We start from the raw sequence: 13,936 nt of genomic DNA, 5'->3' as shown, positions 1-13,936 counted from the left end.
AAATGAAACATGAAAACTGGGGAAACTGTAGGGGGATGTTTTAATCTTGTTCATCTGACTGCCAAAAAGAAACTGAATCTATTCACAACTTCACTTTTGTTTCTAACATGTACTCAAACATAGAAACATGCCAGTACAGGGTGTCTAACTGCAAGGCAAAATAAAAGTGAAGTGGGAAAATTTCTGCTTAAGGGTTTTATTATATCACAGATGCTCTAAAACTTCTGACATCCAAGCAGAGAAAAAAAAGTTTAAGCTAAAGAATGTCAGAAAACTGAAAGAGCAAAAGGGATATTCTTCTAAGTAATTCTAATGAACTGACCCAGAATGTTTCCAGGAGAGGTTGACTGCTCTCCTTTGCAGATTCTGGCTTAGACTCAGCAGCAATTGCTTGGGGTCAACATCTCAACCCTAGACGGCTCTGGTCTTCGATGTGCTTCCAATAGTCAAAACCACAGCAGTCCAAAATCCCAAAACAAAAACCTACCAACCAGTTAATCCATAACATAAAATACACCCGCCATTAGTCTCCATCTACCTAGAAAGGTGAATGGTTGCACACTGAACTTAAGGGGCCCAGGTCATTCCTAGGGCAATTAAACAGGGACCATTTTCTTTTTCCTCCAGCCCCATGCACGATACCTGTTGCACCAGGAGGTCCCCGATTTTCTGGATGATGTAATTCCGGTCACTGCCCTCCTCCAGGGATTTCTGGCGGCGCTCCTTCAGCCGGGAGAGGAACTGGCCATGCATCTCCAGCAGGTCATCGGCGCCCGGGAAGATGTGGTTGATGGCCTTGCTGCTGAACTGCAGCTCCTCCTGCAAGGCCCTGGAGTAAACTTTCAGCATGATCTTGAGTGTCCGCACGTGGTGCATCTCTGTCTGCATCAGCTCTACAGGGACACGACAGCAGGGCTTAGCTGCATAGGGAGGGACGTTCCAGCTCCACGGCTCACAAATGAACCTGTGAGGCTACCACCTGGTGTCTTCACGCCTCCCGTGACCCATGGATGGTGTGCCCATTGTGTGCCTAAATCCTTTGCCTTGGGGTCTCACTGCCCTGGGCTTCTCCAGGCCCAATCCTCTGGAATCTCAGCTTTAAGGAGCAGGGAGTGGCTTCAGGATAGGAGAGGGCCAAGGAAAAGGGCTGGGACCTCAGACAGCACAGGCAGTTTCATGCTAAAGTCAACAGAAGAATATTCAAGGAGGTTTTCAGCTGAAAGACTGACCACTGGCTTATGCGTGGAAAGGATCCAATGCAGACTGACAGAAGGAAAAAGCAGCGCTTAAGGGAGGATTTTCATTTACTCTTATAAGGCAAAGACCAGATCCTGGGCTTAAAGTTTATCTGTCTTTCAAGTGAAGTCCTGAAGCTGGGAGAGATGAAACAAAGGTCCAGGCAGGGGTTAGGCATCTGGGGCTTGTGGCTGGGCTGAGGAGCCAGGCACCACTGAATGCGTCTGCCCAATTCTGTGGGTGTGTGTGGGGTACATGTGTGTTCCCCCCTGAGGAGAGGGGCCTTGCTTTTGCCAGACTGTCAAGGGCATGGCCCCCCAAAGTTTAAGAGTTTTAACAGATTGAAGACTGATGGACTGGCATAGAGTGAGACATTAGGATCTGGGCTCTCAGGGGCGAGGGTCGGGGTGAGGATTGGGGAGCTGATGCTTAACAGGGACAGAGGTTCTGTTTGGGGCGATGGCAGAGTTTGGGTAACAGATGGTGGTGATGGTAGCACAGCACTGTAAATGCGATTAATACCACTGAGCTATATAGTTGAAAGTGGTTAAAATGGGAAAATTTATGTTGTATACACATTTATGTTGTATACAAAATTTATGTTGTATAAACAATGTTTAATTGTTAAGAATTAAACAATCGAACCATAGAACCATGTAACACAGAACAACCTCTGATACAGCTAATGACTTTAGTTAATAATATAATTACAATAATGCTTAATCAATTGTAACAAAGATATCACAATGGTGTAAATATGTTAACAACAGGGAACACTGTGTGTGTGCGCATGTGGTGGTATATGGGAACTCTGTACTTTCTGCATGATTTTTCTGTAAACCTACAACTGCTCTAAAAAATAAATGAATAACAGTAATAAAAAAGCACTAAGACACTGGGTAACCAGTTGTTTTTTTTTAAATAAGGAAGGCCTTTCCAACCATAACTCAAAATCCAATGTCATGCAAGAAAATGTCAGTAAATCAGATGACATCAATAGCAAAACTTCTGCATGCCGAAAACCCACCATAAGCAAAGTCAAAGGGCAAAAGACAAAACTGGGAAAAAATCTCTAATTCCTTTAGAAGACAAAAGGCTGATTTTAAAATTTCATAAAGACCTCTTAAATATCCTCAAGAGAAAGATCAATAAGTAAATAGAAAAATGGGCAAAGGATTTGAACAGAGAAAAAAAATACCAATGACTCTTAAAGTGTACAGAGAGATGTTCAATCCAGTGCATAAGATAAATGCAAACTAAAACTACGCTAAGACGCCCTTTCATCTCCTGGACCCGCAGAGACACAGAAGGCTGGTGGACTAAGGAGATGTGGACAGTCACACACAGGGCCAGTGGGACTGTAGATGGTACAGCCCCTCTGGGAATATCTAACAGAATTACAGAGGCACATCCCTTCTGACTTGGCAGCCCCATTTCTGGGAATTTGTCCTACAGATATACTTGCACCCAAGCAAAATCACGTCCTTCCAAAGCTGTTCAATGGAGCTTTGTTTTCCACCGTAGAAGATGGAGGTGATCAGGACGGAACGTACACACAACAGAATCCCAGGCAACCAGTAATGAGAAGGGCCGCCTATGGAAAGACCTCCAGCGTTGGGCTGAATTAGAGAAAAAAAAAAAAAAAAAAGCAAGGCAACGGAGGTGGGGAAGGGTGTGAGGAATGAATGCATAATGGGTATAGGGTTTCTTTTTGGGGTGAGGACAATGTCTTGGAACTAGAGATGTGATGGTTGCACAACATCATGAATATACTAAATGCCAGTGAACTCTATACCTTAAAATGGTTAAAATGGTGATTTTATGGTTTGTGTAGTTGACTTCTCACTACCGAAAAAAAAAAAGCAAGGTATAGTACAATATAGCAGTCTGGTATGTTTTCCAGAAAAAGGGGAAACAGAAACCCTGGAAAGATCTAGAATAAACAAATAACATTGGTTACTGCTGGAGAAGTAAGGAACTGTACAGTTTTGGGACAAGGGTGTGAGGGCAATTCTTTACAGAATATCTTGCAATATTTTAAGATCTGAACCATGTGAATACTTAAAAAAATTTTTTTTGAATATGTAATGCAATTAAGTTTTATGTTTAAAGAATCATTAAAAGTAACTATGTAATTTCACCCAGGAATCTCACTCCTGGGAAGTTTTATTATAAGGAAATCAAGTCGAAAAAGGAAAGAGAACTTTACTCCAGGGCTATCTTTAATAATGGTCTAAAAAATATTTAGCATGTTCATTATAATACTGGTTGTAATAACAAAAAAAACCACAAATGGAGCCCAGTACGTGCAGAATCTATTGCCACAAGAAAGACCGAGGAAGGACTAAAAGTATTCACCAGGGAAGAGTTTTCTGATGTAAAAAAGTGCCCCATACATAGCACATTCTTACACTACAGACGATTCTGCCTCCATGAGAATCATTCCACCGAAAATGATGGTGTGAGTTGCCTGGCTAGATATGTTTCCGTCCCTCGTCAGCATCCTGACAATGAGGAGACTCTGATGTAGAGCATTTTTCACTTTCACCCTCTGTGGGAGTTCCTGGGATCCCTGGACACTGATGCCATGAAGGCGCAAAATGTAAATAATAGGGAAAACTGTGTGGAGCGGGGGAGACGTATAATGCAGCAATTTAAAATGGTAATTTCAAAGATCATGTGACATGTGAAAACTTCATAAAAACAGCAAATTTACTTTCACACGCCACCCAAGACTAATGAAATGTAACAGCAGGATGGGTTTTTTGGTGCGGTGGGAAGTGGGGTCACTGTCTCGGGGAGGTGCACTGGTGTAAGTGGCCAGAGGGTCTCCCGGTGTTCCCCTCCGGGCCCCTCCTTTGTAGATGACAACTGAAGCCATCTGTACCACAACCGGGCTATTCTACAAGTACAATTCCCGAAGAAGCAGGGGGTGTGTAGCAGCGAAAATTTACTAAGCGCTTACAACAAACAAGGCGCTGTGCGGGGCAGAGAGTGAGGCCAAGGCCACACAGACTCCTGGGTGGTGCTGAGGCTAAGGCCAAATACGGTAGGGGCGAGGTGTTTGGAGGGGGGAGGGACACTGTGTGTGGGCGGGCAGTGGTGGTGAGGATTCCAGAGGGGGACAGGGCTGGAAGGGGAAGGGGATTATTCTGGCAGGAGGGAGAAGGGGAAGTGGGATTCTGGCAACCCTCCCAGGACCATGTTGGGAGATGTTCACTCTCAACAGCCCTGAGCCCAGGGCCACCAGGAGTGCTGGTGAGGGCTGGTCCTCTCTATCCTGCAGGAATTCCCTCTATGCAGGATTTCTGGCTCGGCTCTGGGACCCTGAGGGGAAGTGTCTGCTCACATTCTCCTCCTGACCGACAACCCAAACTGCTCTGACCCAAGCAGAGAGCTCTGGAGTTGGAAAGCAGGGGAGGTGTACCAGAGGACACCCCTAGTCAGCATCTGGGGATCCCAGGAACTCCCACGGAGTGGGGAGGTGGTAAAAGTGAAATACGCTCTACACCAGAATCTCCTGTTGTCAGAATGCTGACAAGGGATGTAAACATATCTAGCCAGGCAACTCACACCATCATTTTCGGTGGAATGATTCTCATGGAGGCAGAATCGTCTGTAGTGTAAGAATAAATAAGGTCTGGGGCTGAGAAAGACCTCGGGTCCCAGTGCCATGTGCCTGAGCTCCGGCCTCTGCCACCTGACTCGTGGGGTCCCAAGATCTGGAGGGGAGCCCGGGGCAGCGCCTGGTACAGGGAGGGCTCTGTGACTGTGAGCTGTCATTTTCATTTCGTACCCCTCTTCCCCACCAAGGGATTGTGGTCCCTCTATCCCATCTCAGCAGGCCAGTGGCTGCCCACCGCTAGGTTCCCTGCTGGCCAGCAGGAAGGGGCGTGAAGTGTGGCTCCTGGAAAGGAGGCTCAGTGTGTTGTGATCACGCACTGAGAGAGGAACACGCCTCCAGAGCCTGCCTCCCAATTTATGCCCATGGGGATAGCCGGACAGGATCGGCGGTCACCATCTCAGGCTCATCGTTTCTGGGGTGGAGCCAACGAGGTAAGGGTGAGTCAGACATGGGCATTCTGTCCAGCGTTATCCGCAGGGACACATCTACCAAAGCCCTCTCCCTCTGTCTCTTCCCCGGCCTGAAAGGCAGGGCTGCCCAGCGCAGAGGAAGGCAGAGTGGGCTGTGCGGTCTAAGGGGAGGTCAGCAGTGGAACCCAGCTTCCCAGGTGGAATTCCCAAAAGAAAAAAAAGGAAGAAAGTAAAGCAATAACTGGAAGGCTGGCGTGGCAGCCCGGGACCACTCACCGTAAAGGACATCCTGTCTTTTCACCACCTCTCTCTTCTGTTTCTTTGCAAACGCCAAGTCCACAGCGAGGCTCCAGGATTCAGACTCAAATTCCTGGGCATCTGCCTCAAGTTCACTCCTCAGTGAGGTAGCGTAGGGGTCTGAGGGAGGAAGACACCCTGTGGCCCGGGCAGCTCAGAGCGACTGGCCTCTGGGAAACCGCACCCACCTGGTGCCCTCCATGGGGACACAGCTACCCCGGCCCCAGCCTTCCCATGTCGATGCAGACCCTCTAAAATCCAGGAGAGAGGAGAGATGACCGTACCTTCTACAAAAACAGACTCAGCATTGGAAGACGTGAGCAAGAGAGAGTCGTCAGCTGCCTGCTTCAATTTTAAAAACACAGAGTCTGTTTCATCCATCTCTCCTGTGACTGGACTACATAAAAAGAGAAAAAAACAGTCATTAAAAAAAAAATCAGACTACACTTGCACAACCTCCTTTTTACAAAGACAAGTCAGACAGCCCTTGATCTGAAGGGATGCTATTAGAGAACTTTCTGGATTTCAATAGGAACCTTAATTTTGTCACAGATCATTTTAAAAATTAGGGGCCTACCTGTGGATAGGCTAAATCAGGACTTCTTCCACCACAACTACCTTTACTGTTCAGGCACATTCTAAGGGTGCATTTGTGATCCTTTACTGATCACGAAAGCCGACTGTGGCCCCTGGAATCCTTTCTACCAACAGTTATGTGAACACAGCCTCACAGTCAGGGACACTTCTTAGAGGAAAATAAGGAAATTAATCAGCTCCCTTCCCCACCAGCTCTCAATTAAGTTTTAGCATTAGGGTAATTTTCTACCCAGACTGCCAGAAGTAGTATTAATCGAACCACCTCGGAGGGACTTCCAGCACCGTCTGGAGAATTGTGAGAAGCCCTGTCCCAGGGCCAAGTCTCAGGATCTTTATTAACCAAAAGGGGTGGCAACCACTCCACAGACACATCATTTTTTTAAAAAAGGAAAGCAGTAAATGTCTGAACCAAGTGCTAACGGGAGTTTCCCTGCTTGGCGCGGGAGCAATGCACAGATTCACGCACCCCCAGCGGCTCCTTTTGGGGGTGCCTGCCCACGGCCTCCCCCGTGGAATGCCACCGAGCATTCACGTCCTCTGGGAGAAAGGAAACGGCTTACCCCAGTCTTGTCCCAGTTCCTGCCGGGCTCGGTGCTGGCTGTGGACCCCCCTTCTGAGAGACCGTCATGCCGACATTCCTGGATGGGGCCGGGCTGCCATCGGACAAGGGGGTGCCCCGGGGGCGCTCTTTCAGGGAGGCTGCCACGGAGGCAAACACAGAGTTGGTGCTCAGAAAGTGAGCTGGGTAGCGGAGGTGGTCCCTCCGGAAGCCCCTCTCGGACTGCGGCCGCAGCACGGACAGGATCTTGGAGGTCAACAGCTCGTTATCTAAAAAGACATTCTCATTCCATTTCCTAGAAAAAGAACCATAAAAAGATAGCTCGGGGTGGCCGGGGACGGCACCGCTCCTGCCGCTGCTTTTGGAAGGTGTGTCCCCCATGTTCACACTTGGGGCTCTGAGATTCGGCGCCAGGCGAAGCGGGGGCGCACTGTTTTTATACCTCCGGTGTGATCCTTCTAGAAATGTAAAGCGGCTTCTGCCTTTACTGTATTGGCTAAATCAGCGAGTCTGGAGGGCAGGAAATTGGTCCCTACTGTGACCGCTGAGTGGGGACACTGCACAGCATTTTCTCCTGTGGTAAAACAAAAACCTCGACGTCTCTGTCTTCACAGGTGGTAAAAACAAAACAAGAAAAAGCCAAGTTCACGTCTCTTATGGACTACGATCACGAAATAAGGAGCACTGCACTAATTGCAGTTCACACCGGTGTCATAAGAGAGCCTGCAATTGATCCGAAGATCAGGCTTCAGGATGACTCTAAGACCCAAAGACCACCGGCATAATATTTAATGGCAAGCCCCACTGTAAATATGAGAAATGTATCACCAAAGTGGATCAGAGACCTGATTCTATTTCCTGTGGCAACTGTAAACCATTCTAACTTGTTTTCACTCACCTGCTCACTTTAAAATTTTTATTTATTTTATTGTTGCTGTTTTTTAAGCAATTTTATTGTGAGAACATATATACAACATAACACTTCCCACTTTAACCACTTTCAAGCCTACCATTCAGTGGTGTTAATTACACTCATGATAACGTGCGACCATCATCACCAGCCCATCCGCTCACTAATTTAGGGGTTTAGATCGTAGGCTGCCAGTACCCACTGGTTTTCTTTTCTATTGATGGAAAAATGAAACTTGTAAAAGCTAAACTATCATCAGGCTGATTTTTCTTTTCCCCTCCTATTTGAAAAGTCAATCACTTAAGTCCAACCAAATGGAGACTGACAGCTTGTCTAATTTATTCTCAGGTGGGAAAAAACAAAACAGCTTTTGCAGCTCTGTTCCAGGCAAGGACAAGCAGCAGCATTAAAAAGAAATCTGGGTATTTATCCGAGAGAACTGGAAGCAGGGACTCAGACAGGTATTTGTATACAAATGTTCACAGCAGCATTATTTACCATAGCCAAAAGGTGGAAGCAAACCAAGTGTCCATAAACAGACAAATGGATAAACCAAACTGCTGGAACTCTGCTCTCAGCAGCACAGATCCTACAAACCTTGGGACTGGCACAGAGCCTGCCCTAGAGAAAAACATCCTTCTCTCAGGAGCCTTTCTGGGGGTTGCAATCCAGTATTCTGTCTGAGTTTTAACTTAGGTGGAAATTCAGGGGGGTCGTAAATGTGCATGTGGGTTACGGGTCAGGGAGAGAATTTCTGGTGGAAGACTAATAAGGAGAGTTTGAAAAATTAGGACCTCAACCTTTAAACTGTGTTATGATACAGTACACACTATTTGTAGCTTAACGTGGTTCAAAACGATGAGGAGGACACCTGTTTAGTGAGCTCAAACATCCTGCCATTATGATAATAAATGGTTAAAAATGACTACTATTATAAAGGTAAAGGCGATGAAGATGCTATTCACGTGCAAACAGCAAAGTACAAAGACACAAGTCACAAATCAAAGCCCAAGAATCCAGGCCAGTCATTTTCAGCCATTTTTACACTATGCCAAAACCCCACCCAGCAATTACCACCTAACACACAAATACAGGACAAATCCCAATAATGCATTGTTTGCCCAGCATTCACACTGACAAGTTATTCCTGTTTAGCAAAGTCTTGCCCAAAGTTGAACAGATTCTGATTCAATCAAACAGACCAAAGAAGAAAAAGTTATCATAAATACCATCAAAGAATCACCAATTCTAAATAATGTTAACAAATGCCGAATCTATGATAAGCAGACTTAATCTTCCTTTGATGATTTAGAAAAGACTTTAAAGTTTTCATGTCCCAGGGTCATTCTTAGGAACCAAGCACCAGTGGCCTCAAGAGGGGTTCAAGGGATGGAAGATTAGTTAAAAGGATGAGGGCCACTGAATGGTGTACTCAGGAGCGGTAGAGATTGGAAAACTTGCTGTATCTGTTTCCACAATAAGAAAGAAAAAGAGCAACTAAAGAACAGTGATAATTAAATGCCATATACGATCCTGGATGGGATCTAATAATGAAGACAATTTCCAAAAGGACATTACTGGAATATAAAAAACCCAAACAAATAACCCTGGAATATAGTCTGCAATCTTTATATCAATGTTAAATTCCTTGAACTTGATGACTGCAACTTAAGTTGGTTATATAAGTGAATTTCTTTGTTCTTTGGAAATGTGTGTGGAAGTATTACATATTCAAGAAGGATGATATGAACAATCCACTCTAAACTCTTTAGAAAACACAAAGACAGACAGATACATAGATAATATGGCAAACGTGGTTGAAATGTTAAAAGTTGGTGGATCTGAGTATCTGGGAGGGGTTATGTTGAGGTTCTCTATATGGGCTTTGTGTTATTTTTTGCATCTTTCCTGTAAGTTTGAAATTATTTAAAAAAAAAAAAAGAATGATGGGCCAGCTTCTAACATCCCATATATGCTGTACTTATCTATTTTGATCATCTGTCTCTCTGCCTCCCCATGGACTGGAGGACAATACCTTGCACAAAACAAATAATGGTTGCTTTGTGGTGATGAAGCAGCCCTGTACCCTGACTGTGGTGGTGGTCATATGAATCTATACATGGGAAAGAATTTCTTAGGCTTGCACATCACCCTCCCACCCAAAAAGGAGTGCAGGTAACAACTGGTGAAGTCTGATGAGGGTCTGTCTCTGAGTTAATAGCATTATATCAATGTCAATGTCATGGTTCTGGCAATGGACTCTAGTCATGTAAAAAAATGGATCCCTATTACTTTCCAGAAAACTACAATATCCAGATGGGTCCCTGGACCAGGTAAGTCCTGAAACCCAGAGGGCCCAGCCTCTCCGGAACATCAGCTAGTTCCATCTCCCTACCCCATATTAGTGACAGCCCCTTCCAACATGAAAAGGGGGGGATAGAAAGACCAAAGGTGATGGTGGAGTTATACAGAGAAGGTAGGGTTTAACAAATGAATATGACTGCTGAATCATTAAATTGATATTTCTTTTATTTAGTCTCCAGTATCTTAGAGCAGCTAGAAGTAAAAACCTAAAATTTTGGAATCGTCACCTATACCAAACTCTGAAATCTGTTGTACAACTAATTGTTGCTCTGTGCTTTGAAATTTATTGCTTTTTTATACATATGTCATTTTTCGTAAAAAAAGAAAAAAGTCAACTGTGATGATAACAAAAATATTTATTCCTTCTAGACAAACTCTGGGATCTGTCTTGTAACTACTTGCTTGAAGAGTACTTTGAAAACCATTGCTTTTTTCCTTATTTGCTTTGTATACATGTTATATTATACAATTTAAAAAATTAAAAAAAAAGTGGCATCCCTGGGGAAGCTGGGGGAAGGGTGCATGGGAACCTTCTGTACGAATGTTTGCAACTTCTTGTGAGTCGAACTGTTTCAAAAGAAAAAGTTATAAGTTACTTTATTCTAGAAGCTCTTTAAGATGAAAACTCTGTTTAAACACACACCCTATTTTCATAGAGTACTGATATTCTTTGGAGTTCTTTATACTTGATTACATGCCAACCATCCCAAAAGTATCCAAGATGATGTTCTATTTTGGGGAGGGCTTTGTACAGAAAAGTTCAATGATGTACTGATGTGACCTGCTGAAGTAAATTATGCTTCTCTGCCCCCCCCAAGCTACTTAAGATTGATAATATAAGATCATATTGATAAGATAATATAAGATCATTTGTAACTGTTACAAATCAAATAAAATCTGTTACAAATCAAATCTTTCTGCAACATATGCAAGTCATGGGAATAACTGACCAAAGAAGAGATGTGTCAGTGGTTCTGCCACACACCAGCTGTTCAGGGGCTGGGCTAGGGTGCCGCAGTTTTCTCTTATCTAATGGAAGTTATCTCACCAGGCAAAGTTAGAATGAGGCTGCCAATGGGAAGGTAAAATGGTGCAGGCACTTGGAAAACAGTCTGGCAGTTCCTCACAAAGTTAAATATGGAGTTACCATTATGACCCGGCAGGTCCACTCCTGGATATGGAACCAAGAGAGATGAAAACATACATTCTTGCAAAAATCGTACACGAATGTTCACGGCAGTACAACTCGTAATGGCCAAAAGGTGAAAACAACCCAGATGTCCTTCAACTGATGAACGGATGAACAAAACAGGTGGCATATCCACATATGGAATATTATTCAGCCATTAAAAAAAATAATTAAGTGCTGGTACATGCTACAATATGGATGGGACCTTGAAAGCATCACGCAAAGTGAAAGAAGCCAGTTGCAAGATACCACATACATTATCTGATTCCATCTGTAGGAAATGTACAGAATAAGCAAATCCATGGGGACAAAATGTAGATGAGTGGTTACCAGGGAGAAGTTGGGGGGTGACGTCAGATGGGGAAGGGGTTTCTTTTCTGGGGCAATGAAAACATTTTGAAATTGACTACGGTGACACCGTATATAGCAAAAGCCACTGAACTGGGCTTTAAATGGGCATACTGTATGGCATGATGATTATTTCTCAATAAAACTGTTAGACAAACTTCCATGAGGCGCAGCCTTCTTTCCACAGAACATTTGATCTACAGTTCAATGTACAGTTCGAGTTAGTCATGCTGCTCTTGGATCTGAGACAGACAGGAAGAAATATCCACCCTGCTATCAGATGGCCAAGCAGGGCCTGCGCCCTGCCACTGCGCCATGCAGCGGAGCTCACGCCGTCTGCACTGCACAAAAGCCACCGTGGCGCTTCATTAGCACCGTCTGCCCACTGCTGAGAGGCACGATCGATTGGCGGGCACCTGGCCCCCCGGAGCAGACTGTATAACTGAGAGCTGTTCCTACAAGGAGACCTGGAGAGGAAACAGGGACGAAAATAAGAGGCAAACGGTGAAAATGGAAAAAGTTCACTGCCCAGAGGGAAAAAATACAGCTCGTTCTTAGTAACAAGCACAGACAGCGGCCTGTTCACTCAATGCCCTTTTATTCTTCTAAACTGTTTTGTCTTGGTTCCTTGAATTAAAGAGCAAGGCAGGCTCTATGAGAAAAGTAAGGCAGTTTAGCTATGCGACAGACGTTGTGCTGCTATCTGTATTACTTTACCTGGACAATGGACCCCACATTACAAAATGCAGGCTAACAGGGGCTCTTTTCCAGCATAGTTTTACTCCCTGTGTGATCCTCAATTTATGAGAAATCCTTTAAGTTGCAGGCTTTTCCCCCGGACCCAGGCACAAGGACCCCCGTTGAATCCTGTAGGAATTTCATAAGTAGCTACAAAGACATTGCACAAACAAGATTTTTACTGACCTGTTGAAAGTGATTTTAGAGAAAGCCCAATATGACATATTAAATGACCACCTTAAGCGGTTTTAAACTGTCCTTTATGATGTAAACGCACACTAGCTTTTAGAAAGAAAGAACTCTAAAGCAAGAATCTTACATTCTAAATTGTGGGTTTTTGCTGAATCTCAATGGTAAAGCAACTGAAAAGACCTTCTGGAGGTGATGGAAGTTTCTGCCATCTTCTGAAACAGACCACACAAGGCAAAAACAGAACAAAACAAAATGGACTGGAAAACCAGCATTGGAAGAAAGGAACAGACTTCCCATGGCTTTAGAGCAGTCTCAAAAGTTCAGACTCAAAAATAACTGGTCTTTCTCTCATATTTAGTTTGGTTTTGTGTTCACCCTCTACCCCCAATTCTTTGCTTCAGTGAAGACTTTTCTTTCAGGCTGAGAGAGCCTCCTGGCTCTGGAGAGTTCTAGCAAGCACTAGCTACAGGCCAAGTGTTCAAGAGACAATTAAGAAAATGTGATGCAAAATGAAGTTTTCAGTTCCCAGTTCCCAGTTTTTCAGCCATCTGCGAAAAGACTAAATCAATGAACAGCCAACTAACTCATTGATTTCTCTGCCCTGCTTCATTTTGATGTTACACAGCTTGAAGATAAAAAAAAGAATAAAACTATAAGAGGGGAGAAAAAAACTCTTAACCCCATGCCTCAGGAACCATACAAAAAAAGGAGCAGGGTGGGTGGGGGTAGGGTATCTTAGGTAGATTACGTATAAACCTGAAAGATCACACTTCTTAAACTTGATATTACCTAAGGGAAAAAAAAAATACCACAGGTTCCCCCCACCCCATGATACATGAAAAACCCAGAAAACATCATTCTTAAAAACTTGTGGGTTTTCTCAACTGTATATGGGTATAGGTAGAAAATTTAGAAAGCACAAAAAGGAATAAAGATAAAAACAATCCATAATCCCATCATTATCTCATCATTCAGAGAGAAATTCTGTTGGTATAAATAGTTTCATAAATTGAGAAATCAATAATAATAATAATTAATAACCAGTGACCCTGAGATCTGTGTTGAAAAATTCCCTCAGTTATAGCAAAAAGGATAGTGTCAATGGCAAAAATAATATTTTTTTGCTATAAATATCATACAAGATGTGGGGGTTGGGCCACTGTATAATATACTTGTGAATTATAATACTATAAAAATATAGTTCTGAATTACTCTGGGGGATAATTCTGCAAGCTAAAACAGAAAGAACAAGAATGTCCACGGTCAGAGTCCAAAAAACCCCCATAAACAAAAAAAATGAACCTCAACCTAAACCTTACACACAAAAATTTAAATTTCATAGTGATGGGACACAAGATCAACATGCAAAAATCAGAAGTGTTGCTATACACTAGTAATGAGCTACCCAAGGAGGTAATCAGGAAAAAAGTTCTACTCACAATAGCAAAAGCAAATATCTAGGAATAAACTT

General features: G+C 43.7%; 1 protein-coding gene across 7 annotated transcripts in view; it reads right to left on the bottom strand.

Annotated features, from left to right (window-relative positions):
• ARHGEF18 (Rho/Rac guanine nucleotide exchange factor 18) overlaps window positions 1-13,936 on the bottom strand; it is a 126,888-nt gene that overhangs the window by 29,981 nt on the left and 82,971 nt on the right. For 6 of the 7 annotated variants that reach the window (XM_077121451.1, XM_077121450.1, XM_077121453.1 and 3 more), the window contains 4 exons: window positions 6,726-6,864; window positions 5,853-5,965; window positions 5,548-5,688; window positions 643-893 (listed from right to left, as the gene is read on the bottom strand). In XM_077121451.1, the coding sequence (XP_076977566.1) occupies window positions 643-893; window positions 5,548-5,688; window positions 5,853-5,965; window positions 6,726-6,864 (644 nt within the window). Of the gene's footprint in view, window positions 1-642; window positions 894-5,547; window positions 5,689-5,852; window positions 5,966-6,725; window positions 7,020-13,936 lie in introns of all 7 variants that reach the window. The other variant, XM_077121455.1, reaches the window with a different exon arrangement.

Source organism: Tamandua tetradactyla, chromosome 11 (genome assembly GCF_023851605.1).
Source record: "Tamandua tetradactyla isolate mTamTet1 chromosome 11, mTamTet1.pri, whole genome shotgun sequence".
NCBI classification, from domain to species: Eukaryota; Metazoa; Chordata; class Mammalia; order Pilosa; family Myrmecophagidae; genus Tamandua; species Tamandua tetradactyla.
Note: the sequence above shows the minus strand (reverse complement) of the source record. Positions and strands in the feature narration are given on the sequence as shown.